At 47.5% G+C, this 24,068-nt stretch overlaps 10 protein-coding genes across 11 annotated transcripts; 6 read left to right on the top strand and 4 right to left on the bottom strand.

Annotated features, from left to right (window-relative positions):
* Positions 1–2,045: 2,045 nt before the first annotated feature.
* BDBG_03404 (GABA permease) lies at positions 2,046–5,402 on the top strand. The gene is made up of 8 exons (XM_002626194.2): positions 2,046–2,845; positions 2,922–3,067; positions 3,144–3,191; positions 3,257–3,404; positions 3,460–3,992; positions 4,053–4,139; positions 4,206–4,590; positions 4,686–5,402. The coding sequence occupies exons 1-8, from the start codon at positions 2,719–2,721 to the stop codon at positions 4,799–4,801; spliced, it is 1,590 nt and encodes a 529-aa protein (XP_002626240.1). The 5' UTR covers positions 2,046–2,718; the 3' UTR covers positions 4,802–5,402.
* A 140-nt stretch (positions 5,403–5,542) lies between these two features.
* On the top strand, positions 5,543–8,743 carry BDBG_03405. 2 transcript variants are annotated; one of them, XM_002626195.2, is made up of 5 exons: positions 5,543–5,912; positions 6,221–6,296; positions 6,401–6,572; positions 6,634–6,783; positions 6,842–8,743. In XM_002626195.2, exons 2-5 carry the CDS (start codon positions 6,262–6,264, stop codon positions 7,514–7,516), a joined length of 1,032 nt encoding a protein of 343 aa, XP_002626241.1. In that variant the 5' UTR covers positions 5,543–5,912; positions 6,221–6,261; the 3' UTR covers positions 7,517–8,743. The 2 variants fall into 2 exon arrangements, with proteins under 2 accessions (XP_002626241.1, XP_031577721.1); XM_031721236.1 differs by having other exon boundaries at positions 5,543–6,296; positions 6,842–8,729.
* Positions 8,368–9,641, bottom strand: BDBG_03406 (uncharacterized protein). Its single transcript, XM_031721237.1, has 3 exons — positions 8,965–9,641; positions 8,834–8,899; positions 8,368–8,750 (listed from the first exon to the last, which is right to left on the bottom strand). Exons 1-3 carry the CDS (start codon positions 9,025–9,027, stop codon positions 8,697–8,699), a joined length of 183 nt encoding a protein of 60 aa, XP_031577722.1. The 5' UTR covers positions 9,028–9,641; the 3' UTR covers positions 8,368–8,696.
* Positions 9,642–10,798: 1,157 nt separating this feature from the next.
* On the top strand, positions 10,799–12,154 carry BDBG_03407 (uncharacterized protein). Its single transcript, XM_031721238.1, has 3 exons — positions 10,799–11,187; positions 11,254–11,490; positions 11,585–12,154. The coding sequence occupies exon 3, from the start codon at positions 11,763–11,765 to the stop codon at positions 12,021–12,023; it is 261 nt and encodes an 86-aa protein (XP_031577723.1). The 5' UTR covers positions 10,799–11,187; positions 11,254–11,490; positions 11,585–11,762; the 3' UTR covers positions 12,024–12,154.
* A 245-nt stretch (positions 12,155–12,399) lies between these two features.
* BDBG_03409 (succinate dehydrogenase [ubiquinone] iron-sulfur subunit, mitochondrial) lies at positions 12,400–15,478 on the bottom strand. The gene is made up of 3 exons (XM_002626199.2): positions 14,793–15,478; positions 14,572–14,723; positions 12,400–14,495 (listed from the first exon to the last, which is right to left on the bottom strand). Exons 1-3 carry the CDS (start codon positions 15,163–15,165, stop codon positions 14,172–14,174), a joined length of 849 nt encoding a protein of 282 aa, XP_002626245.1. The 5' UTR covers positions 15,166–15,478; the 3' UTR covers positions 12,400–14,171.
* Positions 12,455–13,863, top strand: BDBG_03408 (fructose-bisphosphate aldolase). Its single transcript, XM_002626198.2, has one exon. The coding sequence runs from the start codon at positions 12,809–12,811 to the stop codon at positions 13,676–13,678; it is 870 nt and encodes a 289-aa protein (XP_002626244.1). The 5' UTR covers positions 12,455–12,808; the 3' UTR covers positions 13,679–13,863.
* A 43-nt stretch (positions 15,479–15,521) lies between the features above and the next one.
* BDBG_03410 (riboflavin aldehyde-forming enzyme) lies at positions 15,522–19,476 on the top strand. The gene is made up of 2 exons (XM_002626200.2): positions 15,522–17,172; positions 17,262–19,476. Exons 1-2 carry the CDS (start codon positions 16,296–16,298, stop codon positions 17,393–17,395), a joined length of 1,011 nt encoding a protein of 336 aa, XP_002626246.1. The 5' UTR covers positions 15,522–16,295; the 3' UTR covers positions 17,396–19,476.
* BDBG_03411 (molybdenum cofactor biosynthetic protein) lies at positions 17,501–19,825 on the bottom strand. The gene is made up of 3 exons (XM_002626201.2): positions 19,465–19,825; positions 19,166–19,379; positions 17,501–19,100 (listed from the first exon to the last, which is right to left on the bottom strand). The coding sequence occupies exons 1-3, from the start codon at positions 19,727–19,729 to the stop codon at positions 17,945–17,947; spliced, it is 1,635 nt and encodes a 544-aa protein (XP_002626247.1). The 5' UTR covers positions 19,730–19,825; the 3' UTR covers positions 17,501–17,944.
* Positions 19,826–19,843: 18 nt separating this feature from the next.
* Positions 19,844–21,875, bottom strand: BDBG_03412 (uncharacterized protein). Its single transcript, XM_031721239.1, has 2 exons — positions 21,057–21,875; positions 19,844–21,000 (listed from the first exon to the last, which is right to left on the bottom strand). Exons 1-2 carry the CDS (start codon positions 21,057–21,059, stop codon positions 20,368–20,370), a joined length of 636 nt encoding a protein of 211 aa, XP_031577724.1. The 5' UTR covers positions 21,060–21,875; the 3' UTR covers positions 19,844–20,367.
* A 544-nt stretch (positions 21,876–22,419) lies between these two features.
* On the top strand, positions 22,420–23,872 carry BDBG_03413 (glycerol-3-phosphate dehydrogenase [NAD+]; the record flags this gene model as incomplete). Its single annotated transcript, XM_002626203.2, has 3 exons — positions 22,420–22,481; positions 22,562–23,721; positions 23,817–23,872. 3 exons carry the CDS (start codon positions 22,420–22,422, stop codon positions 23,870–23,872), a joined length of 1,278 nt encoding a protein of 425 aa, XP_002626249.1.
* Positions 23,873–24,068: the final 196 nt, after the last annotated feature.

Genomic DNA, 24,068 nt, shown 5'->3' on the forward strand with positions numbered 1-24,068 from the left:
GGGTTGATTTGCCAGTAACTACATTAACTAAGCAAGAGATTGTTAGTTACCAGGAAATATCCCCGTGTCTATCATCCCGTTTCAGCTCCCACTCATTTAAGCTCGGACGGGGCCTCTCACAGTTCAGTATCTAGTGCTGAGGCGGTGGCGGGACCAGCTATATGAATGGCTAGAATGCTTTAAGTCCTTAGATTCTTTACTAGCTCTCTACTCCGTACTTCCACCAACTTACACCTTCACAGCAAGAATGTAAGCTCTCACTCATGACACCCGAGAATGAGCAAGGCTACTCTAGTTAAGGCTCCAGGCAACAGAATGGAAAGGATAATGTAAGTAGCTACTCTTGATTCTCTCTCCCCAGCCGTAAAGTTGACTTTGTACATATTTAGGGGGCGGTGAATTCCCCGCGTATGTTATCCGCATCTTACAGATGAGTTGGCTCTAGACACCCAACTATTGCTATGTAAGATCCTTCACAAGCGTATAAATACATGCACACCCACCCCTGAGCATGGAGAGGGAGACGGGAACTATTGTCCGGCATACAGAACATCCTATCTGTCTAAAGTAGTGCACGCGGCTTATGCAGTTCGTGGTGTTTGCTCCGACCCTGGCTCTTCGGCATATGTCTTGATTACGGCCAGGTTGGATGAAGCTCCCCTCAGCTGGAGATAACGAACAGATTTCACCACGAACTCGCGCGCAGAGCCACATGGTATAAAACTCTATTTAATAACCCCTGGAGTATGAGTGTCAGAAGTTGACGACTGTTATTTAACCTAAACCATTTGTTTCATAAGATTGATTACCAGGGAAAATATGAGAGAAGAGAAAATTTGAATTGGTGTTCCCTAAACTGCATATATCCAATGGATAGGGGTGTGAGTTCGTGGTGAACTAATAATACTATGCGTATGTTAGAGCTACTACGTTAAGAATAGTTACCTCTGAAGCTTGAGCAATTCTCGATCCATTGCCCCAGTAATGTTTCCCCTTTTTAACCAGGGAACTTCCCACGTTAATTATCTCTCCGATGGCTTGGCCAAGGGTCCGGAGGCCGCCACGAGGCCAGGTTCCAGGACAGTGGATTACAGGTAGCTTCGGGATGTCTGGTGGTGCATTTTCCCCAGTAATGAGGATGTGCCGGACGAATTAACTCGAACTCTTTGATAGAGATTTTCATAATTTTCTACGCTGTGCATGATACAAATGGCCTTTGGAAGTTTTCGTTAGCTCTTCTGCGTATTTCAATGCCACAGCTATGACTAACTAATCAAATATCATGCAGTAATTTGTATGGAGTTCTCCGTACATTTATGTATGGGATATATATATACATCGCCACAGTTTCTCAACATCTATGTAGATTCAGTTCTATATTTTAACTTCAACACATCACCCACATAGAGAAAGAGCCTGGGGAATATGGATAAAAATCATCTCTCCGAAAGCTGTCCTGAAGATGTGTGAGACATATCTACGCGTAAGTTAGTAGTAGATGGATCCGCAAACGCCTCTGGCAGAACGGCCTAGTTTAAAAATTGGCGTTGGAGGCGTATTTAGTGCACAGACAGGCCCTATTCTAATTAAGAGCATTTACAAACCTAGGATCCATCTACATAGTAGTTGAAATGTCCGTTAATGAACTTGTCAGCAGGTGAGCTTTATATGAACTATAATACTGGGATAAGGCCGCGGCTATATAAGAAAGGTTTCATCTAACTTAGCTTACTCCGTACTTAAAGCTCCAGATTTAAATGCTTGCCCTCTATATTTGTTTATTTCCGCCAAATATCTACATACACTAAATTATCCTAGCAGAGAATGAATCATGCTCATATGTGCATCTAAATTTGTATATATTTGTATATATTTGTATATTTATTTTGGCATGAAAATGCGAAGAAAAATACTGGTGACTTCGGGAAGTTGAAAATTCCCTTCTAGCTCCGGGAATTAGGGCTTGATCACATCACGTGGATATGCCAAGGGTTCTATGAAGCTTTCTCCTGAAGAAAACTAAAACTCATCATTCTTCAAGATATGTTTGACCTGCGCGGTGAGATCTTGTTACTGGGAATGCTAGCTTTGAGCTTTGATAGCGATGATTTTCCGCATCCAGATGGAACTCCGCACCTTATAGCCCGGAACCCGCGAGGCTACGGCACCTTTTCCCTTGCTGACTGCGGAGAATAATCTATCACCGCTTTCAGTGGAGCGATGAAACAATGCTGCCAGCCCCAATTGCGTGTTGTTACCAAACAAGTTCTTCGAGTAGAACACTCTGACAGATGCTCTACTACAATATAATTCCCCGACGGGGGCTAGCAATCCGCTAGCTAAAACCCTTGCTGTCGCCCCTTTTCAATGGAGCTTACTATGTATAGCTCCTCCCACTGTTTGTCAAGTTGATTCTGCGTGTCTGGGTTAATATAATGAATGACTGAAAGCATGAAGAGCTATGGTTGCTTTCAGCTTTCTCTAGCTTATATATTAAACTATTTGACTGCTGTATCACCGAACAGCGACTTCTTTCTCCCCACAATGCACTCTTTACTTATGTTCTTTATATTGTACCATTTGACTGCTACTACGGAGTACAGCATAGAGCAGTGATTTCTTTCGAATTTCGACACTCATTAATTTTCCTTATCTTCTTAGCCTTCTTTCCTTAACACTTCTTTCGCTTCTGAGCGGCGAATTATTTCCCCCACAGAAATGGGCGCCACCATTACGAATGACAAGCTGGTTCCAGCAATTGGAGACCAGGGAATTGACGGAAACATGAGTATTCTAAGTTTTAACAACTCTGAACTCGCTGACGAAGGGGATGTCGAACTTCTCGGTCAGTGATTCCTGACTTCTTTTGATTTTTTTTTGTAGTTATCATACTGACAACTACTCCGTCGACTACTATTTAGCGACAATGGGTTATAAACAGGAACTTCGACGTCAATATTCCTCAATTCATATGTTTGCCATTGCTTTTAGCGTTATGGGCCTTTTACCATCAATTGCAGCATCCTTGACTTTCTCAATGCCCGCGGGGCCTGCTGGTATGGTTTGGGTATGTTTACTGTCGCATTTAAACCGATGGTGAAGTGTGAAATGCGCCAACTGACTAGATTTCCTGGAATTTCTAGGGTTGGCTTACTGCAAGCGGCTTTATTTTTATCGTTGGTCTCGCAATAGTAGGTTTAATATGATATCATAATATGACTCTCTTTTATGACTCTCTAATAACATTTTCTTCCAGGCTGATCTCGCATCTTCACTCCCTACATCTGGCGGGTTGTACTGGTGGACACATTATTTTGCAAAAGAGAAGTTTAAAAACCCTCTAAGCTTTCTTGTCGGATATAGCGGTACAATTGGGCTTGTTGGAGGAACATGTTCAGTTGACTGTATGTATATTTTCAGAACCCTCAATCTCTTGCTCTTCTATTGACTTTTTCACAGATGGATTTGCTTTGATGATCTTATCAATTCCATCCATTGCTTCAAACGGTGAATGGACTGCGTCCTCTCCTGTTGTATTTGGAGTCTTTGTAGGGTGTGTAATCACCCATGCAATTCTGGCAACATTTGCTGCCAAGAACATGCACAAGATTCAGACTGCCTTTATTGTGGCTAATGTGTTGCTGGTTATGGCCACTGTGATTTTATTACCAATTGGTAAATCCAGAACTGGGCAAGGTCTGAACTCTAAGGATTATGTGTTTTTCCATCAGGATAATTTTACCACTTGGCCCTCTGGCTGGACATTCATGCTTGCTTGGTTGTCTCCTATCTGGTCAATTGGAGGTGTTGATTCCTGTGTCTATATGAGTGAAGAGGCAATGGATGCACCAAAGGCAGTTCCTCGCGGTATCTTAGGATCTATTGCAGCGTGCTGGGTTCTTGGGTTTATCTCCATCTGTGTAATTGCAGCATGTATGAATCCAGACATTGGAAGTCTATTACAGAGTCCTTTTGGACAACCAATGGCCCAGGTATGTGCTTCTATTGATAGTTGGACAGACTTCTATGTGCTCTCTCGCTAACTATACTAGATTTATTATGATGCTCTCGGAAAAAGCGGCGCGATTGCTTTTATGGTGCTTATGGCATGCCTGCAGTATTTCATGGGATTGAGTCTGGTAAGGCTTCTAGAGCTGTAGCCCAACGAAATAAACAATTACGTTACTAATTGGACAATAATGTAGCTCCTGGCTGCATCCCGACAAAGTTGGGCATTCGCTCGAGATGGCGCACTCCCCTTCTCCACTTTTTTCCGCGTCGTTAGTACGAGAATTCATTTTCAACCTGTGCGAACTGTCTGGGGGTGTGCGGGATCCGCGATCGCCGTTGGTCTCCTCTGCTTGATCCATCCCACCGCTGCAAAAGCCCTCTTTTCTCTTGGTGTCGCCGCAAATGACCTAGCCTGGGCCATAGCGATTTTTTGCCGTGTTGCTTGGGGTCGAAAGAAATTCACACCAGGCCCATTTTACACTGGCCGACTGAGCACACCGATTGCTATCGCCGCGCTGATCTATCTGGCATTCGCCATCTCGCTCTGCATGTTCCCCACACAAGGGCCACACCCAACAGGTACGCGATCCCAATGGTTTCTAATACACCTCAAATGTTGATTTCTCAATTTCCTTATTTGGTGATCCGAGGCTAACCTAAGAAATAATTAACAGCGGAAACCATGAACTACACTGTGGTGGTCAACGTAACTATTTGGGGAGGTGCTCTGTTATATTATTTCCTCTTCGCAAGAAAATGGTTCAATGGACCCAAGACGACTTTGAATTAAATGCAGGATTATGTCCTCCACAAAAAGAAAATGAACGGGAAACCTGACGCCCCCTGCGATGCTCGGGAGTTGACATAACACATATTGTTTTCCCAATCGAATCTGCCCACTACAGAGTCAGTTGCCGGACAGCTAGACAGAGAGGGTTAAGGTCCTCTCAACACACCACCTATGAGAAGATTGATTTTCTGCGAAACGTCGCGGAACTACCACCGTGTTGTTGAATACAGGCTACATAACAGCTACAGTTTGTTGACACATCCCAACCCACAAGAATGGAGTCATGTCTGCTGGCGGTAGTGAGGGGCTTTGGTAGAAATGGTTTGTCTTATCGGGTGCGGGCACCCACTGAATCTCTACTTAAAAGAAGTGGAGATTTCGGGCCGCTGAATTAGATTTTGATTTATAGGCGCTTTGCAGCAAAGGTATTAGAAATATTGGGGCGTATGGTTTATTTAATTGATATTTATTTGTGTATATAGTTCTCTTAACAGTGTTCTATACATCTTTTTAATATTTATAGACTTTGCTAGATTTCTTCTAAAGTTATTCACTGTAGTTATCTCTTTTATTAATACTACTAATAAATATTCAAAGCCAACTTGGATGAGAGGGGCAGATTTGAAGCTGAAGTTGCCTAACTACAGTTACTCTTTACGATGACTCATGTTCTGTAGTTTGAATAAGGGAACTAACTTACTTCGGTTCTGATCAATCGGAGAGCAGTGATTGATCAAACTTTTTGCCTTTCTCTTCCATTGCTTCGCTCGCTCTTCCGCTATAATGACCGGGTCATTCATTAATCACTAACTATAGTTTTCTAGCCGCTCGGCTCACCGAAGGATCGAATTAGGGCACCGCTGACCACGTGCTCCCGGCTATATAATCAACCCCTCCAACCTCAAGCCGAGTACTTGCATGTATCTTCTTCCCCCGTCAGACGTCTGACAAACCTCAATTCCAGCTCAGCCATCTTCCGAGATAGCTATACTTCTCTTTCAATCAATTCTCCCTTCTCACCTCTAGCTTCCGAACAGCTTTTCATCTGGGTACGGCTCAGCATGGATAGCGACATCGTCCTCTCTTGCAATGGAGTTGCCATATGGTCAAGGTATTGTTGAAAAAACATGCGTGCACATGGCAGGTGTTCGACCAGTTCCATGTTCCACTCAGCGCCCGGTTATCATTTATATTCTCTTCTCTAAAAGCTTGTGCCCTTGTGGATATAATATATGCATATCTGGCCACACTTTTTTTTGAATTGGACTGGGCTTTACACGCTGGTGGGGCATGGAGCTGGTCGTTCTGAGATTATACTGTCTGAACTTGATCTGGGTAATTCCAGCGAAAGGACATGTTACGCTTAATATCCAAGGCTCCCTATTTGTGTTGGTGTTGTTGATATGCTGACTCTGGCAGTGACACTCAATTGTTGAACTTACATCGTTCCTGTTGCCATCATGTCTACCGATAAGATTACTTTCTTGACCAATTGGTATGTTTTTTGAGCTCGATGATGGGCATGCTTAATATATCCAGCTACATCCAGCTACATCGAACTCCAGTTTTCTGAGAATAGTTTAATTGAATGATGTGAAGGCATGCGACGCCGTATCATATCCCCCTTTACCTCGCGCAATCCAAGGGCTATTTCAAGGATGAGGGCATCAAAGTGGCCCTTCTTGAGCCTAATGACCCGTCTGACGTGACCGAGATCATTGGGAGTGGAAAGGTTGACATGGGCTTCAAAGCCATGATCCATACCCTCGCTGTTAGTGCACACTCATTTTACTACATGTAATGAAAACAGAGATGCTCATGGATTCATCTAGGCGAAAGCTCGCAACTTCCCAGTTGTTTCCGTCGGATCGCTGCTGGACGAGCCTTTTACCGGTATTGTCTACTTGAAGGACAGCGGTATTACCACTGACTTCCGCACCCTCAAAGGGAAGCGGATTGGATACGTTGGCGAATTCGGAAAGGTCCGGCCTCCCCCTGTCTAACAGTGTAGTGATAGGTCGCTCACCTGAAATTTTCCAGATCCAAATCGATGAACTTACCAAATACTACAACATGTCCGCATCTGACTACACCGCCGTCCGCTGCGGCATGAACATCAGCAAGGCCATCAAGCGCGGCGAGATCGACGCGGGCATCGGCCTCGAGAATGTACAAATGGTCGAGTTGGAGGAATGGCTGGCTGAGCAGAATCGCCCCCGTTCCGACGTCCAGATGCTCCGCATCGACCAGCTCGCCGAGCTCGGTTGTTGCTGCTTCTGCTCCATCCTGTACATCGGCAACGAGACTTTTATTTCTCAGAACCCGGAGAAAGTCTCCAAGTTCCTCAAGGCCGTCAAAAAGGCCACGGATTACGTCCTCGCGAACCCGAAGGAGGCCTATGAAGAGTACGTGGACGTCAAACCCATCATGGGCACGCCAGTCAACCGCAAGATTTTCGAACGCTCCTTCGCCTACTTCAGTAAGGATTTGAAGAACGTCCAGCGAGACTGGGTCAAAGTGACCAACTACGGCAAACGGCTCGATATCCTGGATGCCAGCTTCGAACCAAACTACACGAATAAGTTCTTGAGTTGGGAACTTGAGCCTGAGTCTGGCGATCCGACGGGCGACCAGTGTCGGATGGCAGACTTGCAGCGTAAGGTTGCTGCTGAGGGTGGGTTCCGACGGCTTGAGGCCGCTGCGGTCAAGGCTTGAAGCTCACTTCAGACCCTCTCGATCAACATGGGTTATTAGGGATCCCTGTCCGCCGAATATGTTTTATACAATCCAATTGTGGTGGCATCGTTACTTGCGCAGGCGTTGCGTTCCTGCACACAAAAAATTCCATTAGGACAAAGTTGATTGAATGGCTCCGAAGCAGTTTGTTAATTTACCACAAGCCAGAAATGCTCCCCAACTAAATGACACTCTTTTACACAAGAAAAAGACTTAGTATGAAAATCAAATATTGTCCGACCTTTCATTGAGCAACGGTGGTTTCCATGCATTACCAAACATATCCATACATAATATCATACATCATACACGCGTCACACATGATTCAACATATATCCAAACCGACAACACAACCTGCCCCACCCCCCCTAACCATAATAAATAACCCCACTAAATACAAATCAATCACTCCTCATAATCACGGCCATCCCCCCTCCCCCCGGCTCCTTCACCCTCCCATGCCAGGCTCGAACTTGCGCACGAAGCCTCTCCGCTGCGGTGCGCAGCCTCGCGTGTCCGCTCACCCCCCTCTAATTTGCCGCCGGATTCCTGGCCGCCCATGGAGGAGAGATCTCATGGTGTTCAGTGGAGGATAGCGTATTATATTAGCCATTATTGTATGAGCAATCTAATATGTGGGTAGGTATAGTTGGGGGAAAGGGGGGGAAAAAGAAGACGAAACTTGCATAGCTGGATCCATGTTGGCGAAGCCGTTGGCATGGGTGGACTGGCAGCCCTTTTGGCGACTTCCTCGACCTCCTCCTGGGGACGGTTGGCAAAGTTGCCTGGGTATGGTTTCGGAGGTCATTTTTGCTAGGTTTTTCTTTTTGTGAGGTTGTAGACGTAGCGTAGTAGAAGTATTTAGGTTATTTTTGTTTGGTTCTGCAGCAGCTACCTAGGAGGACTTTTTTTTGAATGTTCTGTATTCTATAAGGTAGGTTTGGAGTTTACAACTGCTCTCCAAGAAGTATCCCGTTCATTAAAGTAAAATCAGAAATGGGAAGGCAACAAAATTGAATAGGGGGGACCCAGTACGGAGTAGATGTTGCGAAGTGCTAACAACAATAACAATAATAAGTTCAAACAACGACGACATTATTTTTCCAGAACATAGCTACTTAGATAGGTAGCTAACAGAACACATCCACAGCCGACATTTCTAGTCGTCCTTCTTCAGATCCTTGCACGTTCCAGTTTTCTCCTTTGGGAGTTGCTAGCAGTTTCGTAAAGGAGTCAGGTTGTTCAAAAGCTTTCCCCAAAAGCTTGAAGGGCACGGGGGGTATGGAACAAACGAACCTCGCAGTACCCGCTCTCGCAGATCCCCATACTCCCATCTTCCTTGCAGTCCTTTCCATTAGGGAGCTTGAATGAGGTTAGCTCGCGCTGTTGGTTGTAATAATAAGCATGGACGGGTATAATATTCATACCAAAGTCTGTGCACTGATAGTAGTGCCGATAAGGGCAAGAGTAGCAAGGAGAGTGAACTTCATGGGTACTGAGAGGAATTGGAAATGGAGAAGGATGATATAACTGTGCGGCGAGGTAGATATTGAATTGAAAGATGGTTTTCGTCAGCTCCTGGGGGGGGGGGGGTGAAAGGGTGCTGGCGACGTAGATATTTATATGAGCAGAGCGCAGCAGCTGCGGAGGCAGCTATTTATTACTGTTGCTTCGTGCATGCGGGCATAGTAGTGCAAATCATCCGCATTTCGCATGAGCGAGGTAATAATAGAGTGCGTTGATCATGATCAATGGTATTTTCATTGAATTGCACTGCATCAAAAGCAGTCCTCTTTTTGGCCAAAGGTGTTGTTTCCTTCCCGCGACTTGGGTCCTTGAAACGCGACCGCTTGGGTTTGCTATAGGCATATTTATAGCCAACCGCCTTTGTTCAACGGTCTAAATATATTTCCCAACAGTCAGATATTGACTTGGTCATCCTGTTTCATTCCGCTGCATGTGTATCTCGTCAACACGGTGTCACAAATAAATCTGGCGCATCATTATGCAAGCTTCGCGCGAAGCTTGTCTCTACAAAAGCTCTCCAGGATAGAAAAAACTATCGATTTTAGACCAAGGGGGGGTGAGCATGCTGGGAGATCCGTAGTAAATTCAAAAAATTTTGTTGCTAATAAAAACAGTGAAAATGAAGCTGTTGTTGTCCATTTTGTGCTGTAACTATATTAATAAGCTGCGCTATAAATTTTGTTTCCTTTGTGAGCATGTAACTAACTTAACTAACCAGAATACACTAAACATTGTCCTTTCTTCAATACATTAGTAGTTACACGGGAGATGAAGAATAAGTACTGTTTTTTAATCAACTATACTTTCAATCCTATCATTTTATAATGAATTGAAGCAAAGAATGAATCTGTCAACTAGACTCTTTGAGTTATTCATCAATAAACTGCGTATAGTCTCAACCACAGTCAGGCTAGTGTATGCTGGTCATATGTCAAAAAGGATACAAATTTATGGCGCAAGCACTGGAGCAAGCAACAAAGAGATTAAGACCTTCGGGGCCACAGCGAAAAGAGAAGGATGCCTTAGTTAACTCCTTCTAATTTGCGAATGAGTTCGCTCGAAATGAAAAGAGCGGGTTGCAGGCCCTTGAGATGCGGGAGAGAAGGTTTGTTGTTTGTTGAGGACATCAAAGCTATCAATTTGTGTGGTTCCTGACCGTCAGGGATGGACACAGAATACGATAATCCGTAACTACACTTTGCTCTCAAAAACCAGCTTTGGTATTGGTGTGTTTTGATGATCTGATGCGTGGCAGTCATGGCTTGTATCTCCAGTTGCGTGGAAACTAACGCGGTGTCGCAGACTCGCAGCTGGTGACACAGTCCCTTTGTGTCCTGCTGTGTACGGAGTTCTCCAGGGAAATAACGTTAACTAGGAATTGTAATCGGACACGGTGTGTGTTAGATGACTCCAGCTAGTATGTCTCAAGGCCTCTGTTGCTCGTATATAGCCTTCGACCATGCACACAGCAATCGCTGATTGCACCTACCAACTCGTGAAGAGCATTCATGCTCCCCATCATCCTCTGTTGGGAAATATAAGTATAGCTGCGGATGCGAGGCCATAAACACAGAAGTTAATCTGTATCTGAGTGTCTTTTGTGACCCTGCTTCACCAAAATTTAACTGCCAACCCGGACTGTAACACAGTGTCTCAGCACGGCGATATTGAAGGTCTACCCTTTCCCCCCTCCCCCTGGAGCGCCCACATCTTAAGTATGGTAGTGATTTCTTTCTATCGCAAGATCATCAAAAGACCACACTGCCCCGAAGAATCACGAGCGTATCTCTCGGTGCACTGACACGCTTTCCTGCGCAGCCTAGACCCCGTCTTGCTATCCTATCTCTAGCCTCTTCTCATCCGATGACGGAAGAAGATAGAATTGAACCCAAAGATGGAAAGAAAACCCCCTCCCACTGCTTGCCGTGACTCTTTAATGTCATGATGCTGGTACCGCAACGCCCCCAGAGTTCTTGAGTCGAGGGTCCCTGTCCCGCAACCCAGTCGCCGTAAACTCGGTAGTGCCACTGTATGTAGGTGGGGGGCTCTTCCAACCCCATAGCCGAACACTCCACGTCACCAGCCGAGAGGAAGAATTAATTGTGCATTCAGGGGACGGGGGGGTAAGTAAACATCTCAGACCCGAGCGGTTGTGGCCTTCTGTCAATACTCAGTGGAATTGTTTGCAGATAGATTCGACCTGTTGACAGATCGCGAATCTACCTAGGTTGGTTGGAAGGGTAGGTCTCGAGCTGGTTGGTAGACTTTCCGCTAACTCCTCCGTTTTCCAAGGCAGTCCCTATTCATCCACGCCCCAGCTTCAATGAAATCAAAGTTTTGCCAGTTTTCTCTTAGAACCTATTTAATTCGATTGACTTGATATTTGGCAGGCTGTTATTCGGCGCCTTCTGTGCCACTGTTTTATGGTGAATCATTTGGATTACACTTTTCCAAATTCAAGATATTTGATAATTCCTCCCATCCCTGGTGAGTTTCATCATATTGACATCGGAGGTTTAGCACCTTAATCGTGTTTTCCTGAATATCGATCGGCAACCCCCATGGGGAGACCTAGGAGCTGACATCAATGTGACGAAATATCTAAACGATATTTTCAAAACGTCACGCTGCTAGCAAATCCGATGCGCTTGAGTTTTGCCTTCGGGATATTGTAGCTGGAAGAAGGTAAAACTGGATAATGCCTCCCTGCTCACTACCTTACCCAGCCTTCAAAATCATGCGCGGTCACTGCAAATCCTCCCTGACGTGGTATCGCACCATGGTCGGTAATCTCAATGTCGATGACCAGACACAGGCGCAGGACCCGAAGCTCAACCAGCCCGTGTTGTTGCTGACCTCGCAACCGGGACCGCTGAATCTACCGGGCGCCGCCGATATGATGAGTGTCAAGGAGTGTGGGCACGAAGGGGCATTGGACATAGTTGGAGGCGAGGGATGAGATCAATGAGGCTCTGTTGAGGTTTATTGAGGGGGGATAGGAAAGGTGAAAGTAGATACAGTAATGTAACGTAACTATCATATAGATTGTGTGGAAATTCCACGGCGTGCAAAGAAAAGAATTATTATACACCCTTTCCACCTTGTTCCTATAATCAGTACAGCATATCCAGATCCCAAGCAGGAAGCCCAGCTCTCACTCACTAGGATTCGCAAACTCATGGGATTGGTTATTTGCGGTATTTATGATATCAGCTAAGGAGGTTACATGCACCCCTTGATTATTTGATGGCAATCCATTATGCCTGCTCTGGAAGGACAAGACAATATTCAAGCATCCCAAACCCCATATCGAATTAGTTGCAGTTATTTTAAGCTTCCCATCGAAATGCTTATTTAACCACGGTTCCAAGGGGTTATTGGCGAAGCCCTAGTTAAGTTGCCGGACTCTAGTAGACCCTGACGAGTCCCAGGAGTTAAGTCCTTTGTTTTCCTCGACGTGAACACTAGGTGGGGTGTTGATAAATAGCGGAGCTTCATTCGGGGATGAAGATGGGATGATATCAGAGAGCAGTTCTGGTAGTTATATATAACCCCTCACTTCCTACCCCGCTGATGCTCCTATACGTATATAAATTCGGGATAACCTCCTTTCAACTTTTACATTGGAAAGAGTTTACTTTCTTCTACAACATTCAAATTTGTTTTTAAAATCATTTAAAAAGTACCGTACCAAATATACAATTCTAGTTTAAAAAAAGCACCCAATATAAAAACATCCCCAAGATGTCCCTAAAATCCAACCGCGCCCTCCCCCTCCTCAACGCCGCCGTCGCCGGCAACTACGCCGTCCCCGGAATCTGCTGCTACAACCTCGAAGGCATCCTGGCCACCGTCCGTGCCGCCGAAGCCAAACGGTCCCCAGCCATGATCCTCCTCTTCCCCTGGGCCATCGAGTACGCCGGTGGCCTCCTCGTGCATGCCGCCGCCAGCGCCGCCCGCGCCGCCTCCGTGCCCATAACGCTCCACCTGGACCACGCGCAGAGCGCCGAGATCATCAAGCGCGCGGCAGACATGCAGCCGCTGACCTTCGACAGCATCATGGTCGACATGAGTCACTACGAGAAGGCGGAGAACGTGGTGCGGACGGCGGAGCTGGTGGCGTACTGCAACGCGCGGGGGATTGCGACGGAGGCGGAGCCGGGGCGGATTGAGGGCGGGGAAGACGGGGTGGCGGATACGGTGGAGGGCGGGTTGGAGGGGCTGCTGACGACGCCGGAGGAGAGTGGGGAGTTTGTGGAGACGGGGATTGATTGGCTCGCGCCTGCATTTGGGAATGTGCATGGCGAGTATGGCCCGCGGGGGATCCGGTTGGAGTACGACCGGTTAAGGAGCATTAGGGATGCGGTGGGGGATAAGGTCAGGCTTGTGTTGCATGGCGCGGATCCGTTTACGAAAGAGATTTTTAACAAGTGTATTGAGTGCGGGGTGTCGAAGGTTAATGTCAATAAGGTGGTTAATAGGGAGTATGTGCGGGTGCAGAGCGAGAAGGCGGGAAAGGTTCCTATTACTGTCTTGCACGAGGAGGTAACGGCGGCGATGCAGAAGGCGGTGGAAGGGGTGATGGATATGTTGGAGTCGACCGGGAAGGCGTAGTTAGCGGTTTTTCCATTAATATATATATATATATATTTTTTTTTCTACTCCATAGGTATTGAATATATGGTTATGACACTGCATTTTTACAAATTGATGATTCTCCATATATGTACAGAGGTAAAGAATGGAACAGAAACAAAGAAAACAAAACAACCAACAAATTGAAAATATGTCGACAAAAGAGAGCTAAAAACCTGACGAAAAAGGAAAATAAACAAAAAAAGAACGGGCGAGAATTTTTCAGTATCCCTGCACCCTCAATGCGCGAGACAGCGAACCCAGGGCTTTTTTCCGCTCTTTTTTTATTAGGGTTAGGCCCATCATGGAAGTCGTCGGAATGCCACGGTACAGCGAACTGTAAACGAGAATGAAAGAGCTGTAGCACCAAAGATAGCAGATGGTGCCATCAAGTCCGGCGCTAGCAATTGGAGGATACAAACACAAATGACAAAATTTGAACAGAAACAGAGAGAGCTGTGCGATCCTATATCTATGCAAAGGCCATCATTTTCTTAATCTCCGCAATGGCCAAACCGGGGTTCAATCCCTTGGGGCAGGTTCTCGAGCAGTTGAGGATGGTATGGCATCTGTACACGCTCATGCTGTTGTCGAGATCAGCCTTGCGCTCCTCGGTCTTCTCATCGCGGGAGTCGATCAGCCACCGGTAAGATTGCAGCAGCAGAGCAGGGCCGAGGTATTCTTCCGAGTTCCACCAGTAGGATGGGCAGGAGGTTGAGCAGCAGGCGCACAGAATACACTCGTAGAGTCCGTCAAGTTTCTTGCGGTCAGCGGGTGATTGGCGGTGTTCACGGCCCTAGAATGAAATTGTGAGATGGTTTACTTTATAGATAGTTATATTGTGAGAGTAACAGAGATAGTGAAGCACATACGTCTGGAGATGGGGTGTCCCGCTGGAGGTAGGGTTTGATTGATTTGTATTGTTTGTAGAAATAGGTCAAATCGGGGACTAGATCTTTGACTACGTAGGTGTGGGGGAGGGGATAGATTCTCGACTCTTTGGCAGTCTCAGTAGGGATACGGCCTGTATAGTTCATAGTTCAGTATAAATCAAGGTGGTACGTGATGTGTGGAAATGAAAAGTTGGACATACATAAGCAAGCCAACGTATTAACGCCGTCAATGTTCATGGCACAGCTACCACAGATACCCTCTCTGCAACTTCTCCGGAAGGTCAAGGTCGGATCCTGCTCGTTCTTTATTCTGATTAAGGCATCCAGTACCATGGGGCCGGTCTTATTCAGGTCGAGGGTGTAGTCTTGCATGTAGGGCTTCTCGGTGGGCTTGTCCGGGTTCCATCTGTAGACCTTGAAAGTCTTGAGTCTGGGGGATTCCGATGTCGCCGGGGTCTGATCTGCGATCTTGGAGCCAGACTCGACGGTGGCATAAGATCTCGAGGCTACAGAGGGGCGGAAGAGAGGACGAGAGGCAGCGATCAGGCGGGAGGTCGGGCGTAGGGAGGCCATTTTGACGGATGTCTTTGGGGATGCCCTCCAATTGAAACGAGAGAGAAGAGTGTTGCAGATGGGATAATATGCGTAAAACGGTGTTGTAGTCGTCGTCTTATCCTTATTCCCAGTCTTCCTCCAGCTGGTTGCTGTGCTGTGTGCGAGATTAATTGAGACGTCGTCGGTGATGCTCCGTGGTGTTTGGAGGATGATTCTCGCGCGGTGTCTTTCTCTTCTTCGCCGACCTCGGGAAGCGGGCGGGCCCGGTTATGTCAGCAGAAGGAACTAGCCAATCATGGGACAGTGATTACCACATCGAACTTCATCTTGAAATTCTTATTGATATTTATGTTTATGCTGCGTATGCTAATTAATATAAGTTGGTTAGACCGCTGACTGCCCTAACTGGCTATCACTACTCTGCTTATTCCTAGCATCCCATAGAGTAGTCCTCAAAAGATATCTATTATCCGCAGCTCCAACTCCCAATATGAAAGTCACGTGATATAACGCCCACCAACAAGCCCTAATTTCCTATTCCGGCCACGCTCAGCGTGCCAACCTCCTTACTGTCATCCATGTTGGCTTTATACGAGCCGCCAGGGGATAACAGGACGGACTAACCAGATACATTTATATCTTTGCAGGCCGTGTCAGATCGAGACGCTGCCGTCTCTACCCCTCTCACCACGGTGTGGACCATGGCCTGACACCCGGCTTCATCCTGAGAATTGATTCATTTCATTCTCCTGTCACTCACTAAACTTAACGCGGCAGCCCATCCATCCATACACTCCTTCTAGACAGATCGCGGGAACATCCTGCTTAACTCCAGTGTCTTCATTCAGCCCCTGACTCTCGGCGCAGAGGGAGATATTCTATCCGAAGTATCACCGCCTACCAGCAGGAATCGGGCCAGATAGCCCTGTGCTGCTCGCGTTGACATTTAGATACCCTGGAATCTGATATATGGCCACCACCCCCGCCTCATTTGGCCTACTTAATCCTTTGCGCACGACGGGTTATCATGAATAAGAAAAAAATTTCAATTGCCGTTCCTGACACACTCGTTTAACTACATATCCGAAGGAAAAAAGCTCAGAAGAAATCGCTTCGGAAAAGTATATACATATAGGTATATATCTATAATGCCCCCATCAATCAGCACTATCTCCTCCCTCACCCGCACAATCTCCTCCACGAGCATCCACAGCCTTAAGGATGAAGAACCCGCCCGCCCTCACCCTCTCCGTTCCTCGCCCACGGGCCCACAACCCGAACACACCGCGATAAAACACGTCAAATCCGGTTCCGCGCAAATCTCCGTCTCCGAAATCCCCAAACGGAAGCCTGTCGCCTTCCCCGCCACTACCACGACGACAACTGTAACAGCAATACCATACCAAGACTCCCCATCCGCGGAGAACGGCGCCGGCGCGGCCTCCACGAACCCACCCTGGCTGTCCTTCATCGCCAAACTGAAACGTCCATTCCCTAAACTAACGCCAACCGCAGCATGGCCGACACGGCAGCCAGCATCAGAACCCGCAACAGCACCCGCAGCGACAAAGTCAGCAGCAAAGTCAGCAGCAACGTCAACATCAACGTCAGCAGCGGCAGCATCACATCTCGACAACATAAAAGCAAAGCTCCCCTTCCAGTCCAATAAAAAGAAACAGCGCATCTTCCTCTTCGCAATCGGCGGCATAATCCTGCTCCATCTTATCCTCGTAATCGGACTTGCAGCAGGGCTTTCCGCACGGAAGAACAAGGGCCAGGGGTACGGCGACCTGCCGCTACCCAGCGCCCATGGCGGGCCGTATACTGGTGATTTAACCTATTACGACCCAGGGCTGGGTGCGTGTGGGATTGAGAGTGCGGCTGGGGAGCCGGTGTGCGCTGTGTCGCAGTATTTGTATGATGCGGTGGCTGTGGGGACGAATCCGAATGCGAATCCACTGTGTGGGAAGAGGGTGCGGTTGAGGAGGGCGGGGAGGAGTGTGGATGTTACTGTTGTGGATCGATGTAAGTATTTATTATGTTGTCTTACGAGCCAGGGTTGTTCGTTACGTTGTATGGTGATATGTGCTGACTATACGATATTTTTGCCGTAGGCGTTGGATGCCAGCCGAATGATATCGACGTCTCGCTGAGCGTTTTCACGCAGCTGGCCTTGGAGGAGCAGGGGCGTGTCGATGTGCAGTGGGCGTGGTTGGAGGAGACACCTCTCCAACATCTGCGGGGATAGGTTGGTAGCTAAGTCCATCTCCGTCATGGGAGGTGGTATACTCCCTCCCTTCTGGATTTTGGAAATGCGAACTGGAATTTTGATTTTGATTTTGATTTTGATTTTGATTTTGATTTTGATTTTGATTTTGATTTTATTTCTTGATTTTGATTTATGAAACTGGTGTTTCATGTTTCATCGTTTCGTTTCGTTTCGTTTGATTTGGGTGATTGAACGGATTACGGTTCCTTGCTATATTGTTTTTGGTGTTTATTTACCCCCCTTGCACTCAACCCAATCTTTTCTTGAACTCCTCAGAGTTTCCAGCCCTTGACGGGTAATTTGGGAATATTCTTCTATCTTGTCGATATCGAATCCATTTAAATTGAACGATACGCCATTTACGTGCACTTCATATATCTCTATTTATTTTCTTTTATGCAATGCCCACTTCCAGAGAAAAGGGTCTGTTAACCTCCAAAAATATTATCTTGCCATGATATGACGTGAATGAAATAATATTCATTTCCCTTCCCCCACTACTCACAATATTAGATCCCATATGCCAAATCAATAATCGGGGAATTCCGCCTCAACCTCATCCCTCCACGCCCTAAGTCCACCCCGGATATCGCCCACCCACCTCTCACCTCCCCTATCAACACCCAGCTCTTTCAGCTTTCGCACCGCCACCTGGGAATCATTCCCCAATCTGCACACGACATGGATCGGCCTGGTGGGGTTCGCGTCGAGGAGAGATGAAGGGTACCAGGATGGGAGAGTTGTTGTCGCTTTGTTTGAAGTTGGGTGTGTGCCATTAGCCGCTGATTCAGCCGTGGAGTTCGAGTTCGATTGCACCGTGGAGGAAGAGGAAGAAGACGAGGACGACGACAAGATCAGCGACATGGGGATATTAACGCTCCCCTCCAACGCGCCCAGGCCAAACTGCACTGCCTCCCGGACATCAATTAAGATCGGCTCCTCCCGCTCCACCTTCACCTCCTCCTCCGCCTCCGCCTCCGCCTGCAACTGCTCTCGATACCGCCTCCAATACTCCCGAGCCGATATCCGCTCCTCAACCCCCAACAGTGCCTGTGGACCCACCACCCCGCCACAGAACTGCACATAATCCATCAACCCACTGCGCAGTGAGTCCAGTGTAATCGTCCCCGCCGTTGGCGAACATGCCGCGCAGTTCCGCCGGCGCGGGCGCAGGCGTATGCTGCGGAAGGGTGGGTTGGAGAAGGCGGAGAAGAGATGGAGGGTTGGTGGGGTTGTTGGGGTTGCGGTTGTTGTTGTTGTTTGTGTGAGGATGCGGATCGTCTCGAGTGCTTGGAGGACGCCCATGAGCCCGACGACGGGGCCGATGATGCCGCCGTCGGCGCAGCTAGTAACGCTAGCGGCGGGAGGGGGTTTAGGGAAGACGCAGCGATAGCATGGTCCTCCGATGGTGGTGGTAGACGGAGAATTGTTAGTTGACGAGGCGGATGGCTTTTCTGCTGGCTTTTGGGGCGGGTAGTTGAGGACCATTAGCTGGCCTTCGGTGCGGAGGGCGGAGGCGGAGACGAGCGGTTTCCCCAGTAAGACGGCGGTATCGGAGATCAGGTAGCGGGTTGCAGGGTTGTCGGTGCAGTCGAGAATGAGGCCGTAGGGGCTGAAGATTGAGGGGGCCTCGGCGGGCGTAAGGTGGGTGTGGTAGGGTATGTATTTGGGGTGTGGGTTTAATCTGAAGGTTTTATATGTCAGTGGGACAGTTGGATGTGTCCAGCACAGAAAACAACAAGAACGTACTCTTTCAAATATTCAATCGCGCTATCAACCTTGAACTTCCCGACATTCTTCGTCCGATGTAGCACTTGTCGATGCAAGTTCGATCCTTCAACCGTATCCCCATCTATAATGCCGATCGTCCCAACCCCAGCTCCAGCCAGGTACATCGCAGCGGGGCATCCCAGGCCACCGGCGCCAACGATAAGAACCGACGATCCACGCAGTTTTAACTGCCCTGTAACAGAAACAGTTCACAAATTAGCACCGTAACTCTCATTTCATTTTAGGAATAGTTGTTATATAGACTAGGAGGAACTTACCCTCCAGCCCGATCTGCTCAACAATCATCTGCCGCCCATAGCGTCGATACTCATCCTGCTCGAGCGGGTATCTCCGTATTCCTTCAGTAGGCTTTGTCCCCCCGTTCACAACTTCGGAACGACTTGTAGCCTCTGATGTTGCAGTCGTCTCCGCGGCAATCTGCCTTTCCGTTAGCTCGAGTTCTGCTTTGAGTTGGGAGAGCTGAGCTTCGGTGGTGGCGATTTGCTGCTGGAGGAGTTCGCGGGATTGTAAAAGATTCTTCATTTCCCCCCCTTCTGTTCTTTATCATGCTTTGTCTCCTTGATGCCTGCTCAAGGGAGTTGGCTGGTTGGTAGTTGTGGTGAGAAATGAAGATTAGAGGGTGGGGTTGGTTGGGCGGGGTGAAAATTGATGGCCGGAGCTTAACTTTATTCCAATATCTTGTTATAGGGGAGCGGTGAAACGATTCACTATGTAATAATTGAAAATAGTATATATGTGGCCTCTCAATCATTTCGCACTGTTTTTACGATGCTTTTTATTCTTTTCCATGGTGTCCTTTCACGGAAGAAATGATATATACAATATTCAAATTGCCCTAGAACTTGAAACTCTATAGAAGAAACTCCATACACCGGTTCATTCATCCTATGGACGTCCCTTGAGCTATGCGTATCCACACTATTCACCTATGTTTGCAATCTATCGCTACCACATATGAACCTTCTTAGACCTGTAGGACCGGAAACCGCCCAGTTAACTGCCCGAACAGCACCGACACCCTCGTGCCGGTATATGCTCCAGTCGAAGAGATAACAAGACATCTTAGAGCAACAATTTGCGCTCATAAATATAAAGCATTCCACCATCTATCATCCTCCCGCGGGATAAATCGCCTAAATAAAATGACATAATATACTCCTTCACGTGGGCCTGTCAGCAGCCTTATTAAACTCCGGATTCTGATCAATAGTCTGCGAAATAAAACTACGCAACGCTGCCCAGCGATTCGACGTCGAGGCATCCTCAACCTGTGGTTGTGATGGTGACTGTGCCATATGGACTGGTGTATTATTATTATTCAAGGAACCCGGGCCACCTGCCGTCGAAGGTGAAGCTGCCGCCATCTGTGCCAGATTCTTCGCAAACCGCTCCCTCTCCCTCCGATCCAGAGTCTCCTTCCTCTTCATCGCGCCGGGTTTATGTTTCAAACTCCTTTGTCGGATGATGTTCATTTGGCTCGCCATCATCTCTCTTTGTTTGTCAATAGTATCATTAGGGGTATTATTATCGTTGCCAGTGTCAGGCAGAGCATCAACCAGTGAATCGAGGTTAGCGACTAGTTTCTTCGAGGGGCGCCGCCTTTTTAGGGTCTTGGTGCGTGGCTTTTCGATCTTAGAGAGGAAGATAGAGTGCTTTATTTGGCGTTTGTCTTTTTTGTTTGTGCGCAAGGTTGATGTGTCGGAGAAGGGGCCTTGGGATGGAGTGGAGGAGGTGGTTGGTTTCCGGGCGATTTTTGCCCGGGTTGTTGTGCGCTTTTTGAGGGCGATTGGAGCCTATCAGAGTCTTGTTAGAAATAGAAACAAGCGGAGTGATTAAGCGCTGAGCTTACCATAATGCTGGAGCTATGAAGGGTGTTGGTGGTTGTCTTGTATCGATGTGATAAGCCTATTCGAGTGAGCCTCAAAAATTTTAGCGCGCGGGATCGAAATTAGAACTTGTTGCCGATAAATAAGCGCGCGTCTGCATCTCCGTTGTCTTGGCGCTCGTTTTATCTGGAATAACATATGGAAGAGAGACCAAATGACATAAAGAAATTTAAAAAGTCAATCGCGATATGCTGAATTCATTGCAGCACCCTAATTTTTCACTTAAAGAAAGCAGTCTCGGAACCTCCATCCATATCTGACCATTGAATCAGCATCATGCTAGTGTCCAAAAAGCGTTTTATGGACCATAAAATCTCAAATGTTGTTTGCAGATAAGGAAGACATAACATGCGCTGTTTCAGAGAAACGTAGAGTGTCTAATTCAGCAGATTTATCCCTACGGATAGCAGCCACTGGCTTGTGATCTGGAGGCCTGGGAACAACCACCAGCCAGAGGGGCTGGCAATGGGAACAAGCTTTCGGCCAGTGGGTTGGGGAGAATGGATAGGAACTTCACTGATTGCCCAGTGGCACATTCAGAGAGAGTGTGAGTTCATATGAGTGTGAGTTCATAATGTTCGTATCGCCTCCGATGTTTTCTCATCCCGGCTCTGGCCGTTTCCTCCGGAAGCATGTACGTAAGCCAAGACACGGATAAACTGTTGTGATCTAGATCATTGGGGGGAATAATCGTTAACATATGATACGCGTTGTTTACTCTTATTAACATGTATATCAAATAACAAACGTAGAATCGAATAGAGAGGAGTAACAACAAATTCTCATCATTCAACAATATACAATAATAATATATGCCTATCAAGTGCCAAAGTCTAGATCTGTCGCTGGCGACTGCCGCCCCCGAGAGCTCTGCCCCACCTTTTCCCTTGTTGGGCAGCCTGCAGCCAATCACGGGCCGACTTTCAGCCGCAGCCCAATCAAAGGGCATTGAGACTGTTTGGGGCAATTCGGATACCTTGATCAGGTTTTCTTTACATCTGTTCTCTTCCGTTTTGTAACCCTTCTCATCTCGATTTCCAACGCTATATATATCTCTTAGCCTCTGCCTCTATTGCTGTCTACTTCTCGTGAATGTCCTGCACCTCTCCACGGCCAATTCGTCTCACTTCCTCTACTGCATTCGCATTCTGTCGGCCAACTTCGCCGCCCCTCCGCCGCTTGCCCCAACGCTTCTCCGCTGCCAGCAAAGCCATCCGTCACCGCTCTTATTTAAATACTACCTGCTCACTTCCTCCTCCTCCTCCTCTTCGCTCAACTTTTCGATATAGCCCCTTTGGTCCCAAGTTACCCGCGCGCTCATACACCATGACTTGCCTTACACCACACCTGAGGAGACATAAGGTGACCGTAATAGGGTCCGGAAATTGGTAGGCTTTCTCCCCGCGTCTCATTCTTGAAGTGATATAGATATAGTTTTCTAATCTAACATAACGCATATATGTTATAGGGGCTCTTCAATTTCTAAAATGGTCGCTGAAAACACAGCAGCTAACCCGGACATCTTCGAGCCAACGGTGCAGATGTGGGTATATGAGGAAAAAGTCGAAGTTCCCCAGTCCTCGAAACACTACAACAAGGAATTGCCCATCTGCAATGGGCTCCAAAACCTCACCGATATCATCAACCAGCTGCACGAGAACGTCAAATACCTGCCCAACATCACCCTACCAAAAAACCTCCAAGCAAACCCATCCCTCGAAGACGCTGTCAAGAATTCCACCATCCTTGTCTTCAACCTGCCCCACCAGTTTATCAATAACATCTGCGACAGACTCAAGGGCCACATCGTCCCCTACGCTCGCGGCATATCATGTATCAAGGGTGTCAACGTGACTGCTGATGATGGCGTAAGCCTCTTCTCCGAATCCATCGGCAGTAAGCTGGGTATCTACTGCGGGGCCCTCTCGGGAGCCAACATCGCCAGCGAAATCGCCAAGGAGCTCTACTCCGAAACCACGATCGCCTACGACCCGCCCCATATGGACTCCAAAGCTCCCACTCCCAAAACCCTCTCCCCCGCCCCGTCCATTGCCAACATCAATGTTCCCCTCCCGCACGTCGTGCACTTCGAACACAAGGACTCGTCTGGCCGGTTCTCCAAAGTAAAACTCCAGGCACTGCCCGTCGAATACCCGCCCATCGATCACGGGCTGATCAAAACCCTATTCCACCGCCCTTACTTCCATGTGCGTGTCATCAGTGATGTCGCAGGCGTGTCTCTAGGCGGTGCGCTGAAGAATATCGTCGCCCTAGCTGCCGGCTTCGTCGACGGGAAGGGATGGGGTGATAATGCGAAAGCAGCTGTAATGCGCGTCGGGCTACTGGAGATGGTGAAGTTTGGCACGATGTTCTTTGGAGCATCGGTGAACTCGCAGACGTTTACCGAGGAGAGCTGCGGAGTTGCGGATCTGATTACGAGCTGCAATGGCGGAAGGAATCATCGGTGCGCGAAGTTGAGTATCGAAAGGGGGCTGAGTGTTGACGAAGTGGAGAAGCAAGAACTTAATGGGCAGATGTTGCAGGGGACGTTGACCTCCAAAGAGGTTAACATGTTTTTGAAGAACAAGGGGTTGGAAGGGGAGTTTCCGCTTTTCACGGCGGTTCACCGTATGTATTTTTTCTTTTCCTTCTGCCTTGCTTCTTTTCTTTCGGAGAGGATGACATGCTCACTTTGCATACTACGGAAACTAACAATGTTACAGGGATTCTGAACGGAGAGGTGCGGGTGGAGGATTTGCCCAGTCTGATTGAGCGGTAAATGGAAGGAAATTCTTTAAGCATGGAGTAAAGGGAAGTAGTACTCGCGATACCCAGTTATATGCGTTTATAGCTTATTATCATTATCATTATTATTTATTTGTTTTGATGCATATTGGGTAAATACCCCCCGCTTTGCCTTCCGAGGAGGTCGACATATACACACAAGTATACTCGAAAATTGACGACTCTCAGTT

This window comes from Blastomyces gilchristii (assembly GCF_000003855.2).
Source record: "Blastomyces gilchristii SLH14081 genomic scaffold supercont1.5, whole genome shotgun sequence".
Lineage (NCBI taxonomy): Eukaryota > Fungi > Ascomycota > Eurotiomycetes > Onygenales > Ajellomycetaceae > Blastomyces > Blastomyces gilchristii.

Bases quoted from the DNA above. Each gene is read 5' to 3' on its own strand.
- BDBG_03411 (XM_002626201.2), bottom strand. From the start codon at position 19,729: ATGAAGAATCTTTTACAATCCCGCGAACTCCTCCAGCAGCAAATCGCC. The intron at 19,380-19,464 runs GTAAGTTCCTCC...TTTCTGTTACAG, and splicing joins TGAGCAGATCGGGCTGGAGG to GGCAGTTAAAACTGCGTGGA. The intron at 19,101-19,165 runs GTACGTTCTTGT...TAAAACCTTCAG, and splicing joins GCGATTGAATATTTGAAAGA to ATTAAACCCACACCCCAAAT.
- BDBG_03405 (XM_002626195.2), top strand. From the start codon at position 6,262: ATGTCTACCGATAAGATTACTTTCTTGACCAATTG. The intron at 6,297-6,400 runs GTATGTTTTTTG...AATGATGTGAAG, and splicing joins ATTACTTTCTTGACCAATTG to GCATGCGACGCCGTATCATA. The intron at 6,784-6,841 runs GTCCGGCCTCCC...GAAATTTTCCAG, and splicing joins ACGTTGGCGAATTCGGAAAG to ATCCAAATCGATGAACTTAC.
- BDBG_03406 (XM_031721237.1), bottom strand. From the start codon at position 9,027: ATGAAGTTCACTCTCCTTGCTACTCTTGCCCTTATCGGCACTACTATC. The intron at 8,900-8,964 runs GTATGAATATTA...ACCTCATTCAAG, and splicing joins CTATCAGTGCACAGACTTTG to CTCCCTAATGGAAAGGACTG. The intron at 8,751-8,833 runs GTTCGTTTGTTC...CGAAACTGCTAG, and splicing joins GCGAGAGCGGGTACTGCGAG to CAACTCCCAAAGGAGAAAAC.
- BDBG_03409 (XM_002626199.2), bottom strand. From the start codon at position 15,165: ATGGCCTCCCTACGCCCGACCTCCCGCCTGATCGCTGCCTCTCGTCCT. The intron at 14,724-14,792 runs GTATGTCCAACT...TGAACTATACAG, and splicing joins TAATACGTTGGCTTGCTTAT to GCCGTATCCCTACTGAGACT. The intron at 14,496-14,571 runs GTATGTGCTTCA...ATTTCATTCTAG, and splicing joins GGGACACCCCATCTCCAGAC to GGCCGTGAACACCGCCAATC.
- BDBG_03407 (XM_031721238.1), top strand. From the start codon at position 11,763: ATGCCTCCCTGCTCACTACCTTACCCAGCCTTCAAAATCATGCGCGGT.
- BDBG_03404 (XM_002626194.2), top strand. From the start codon at position 2,719: ATGGGCGCCACCATTACGAATGACAAGCTGGTTCCAGCAATTGGAGAC. The intron at 3,993-4,052 runs GTATGTGCTTCT...TAACTATACTAG, and splicing joins TTGGACAACCAATGGCCCAG to ATTTATTATGATGCTCTCGG. The intron at 4,140-4,205 runs GTAAGGCTTCTA...ACAATAATGTAG, and splicing joins ATTTCATGGGATTGAGTCTG to CTCCTGGCTGCATCCCGACA.
- BDBG_03408 (XM_002626198.2), top strand. From the start codon at position 12,809: ATGTCCCTAAAATCCAACCGCGCCCTCCCCCTCCTCAACGCCGCCGTC.
- BDBG_03410 (XM_002626200.2), top strand. From the start codon at position 16,296: ATGCCCCCATCAATCAGCACTATCTCCTCCCTCACCCGCACAATCTCC. The intron at 17,173-17,261 runs GTAAGTATTTAT...TTTTTGCCGTAG, and splicing joins TGTTACTGTTGTGGATCGAT to GCGTTGGATGCCAGCCGAAT.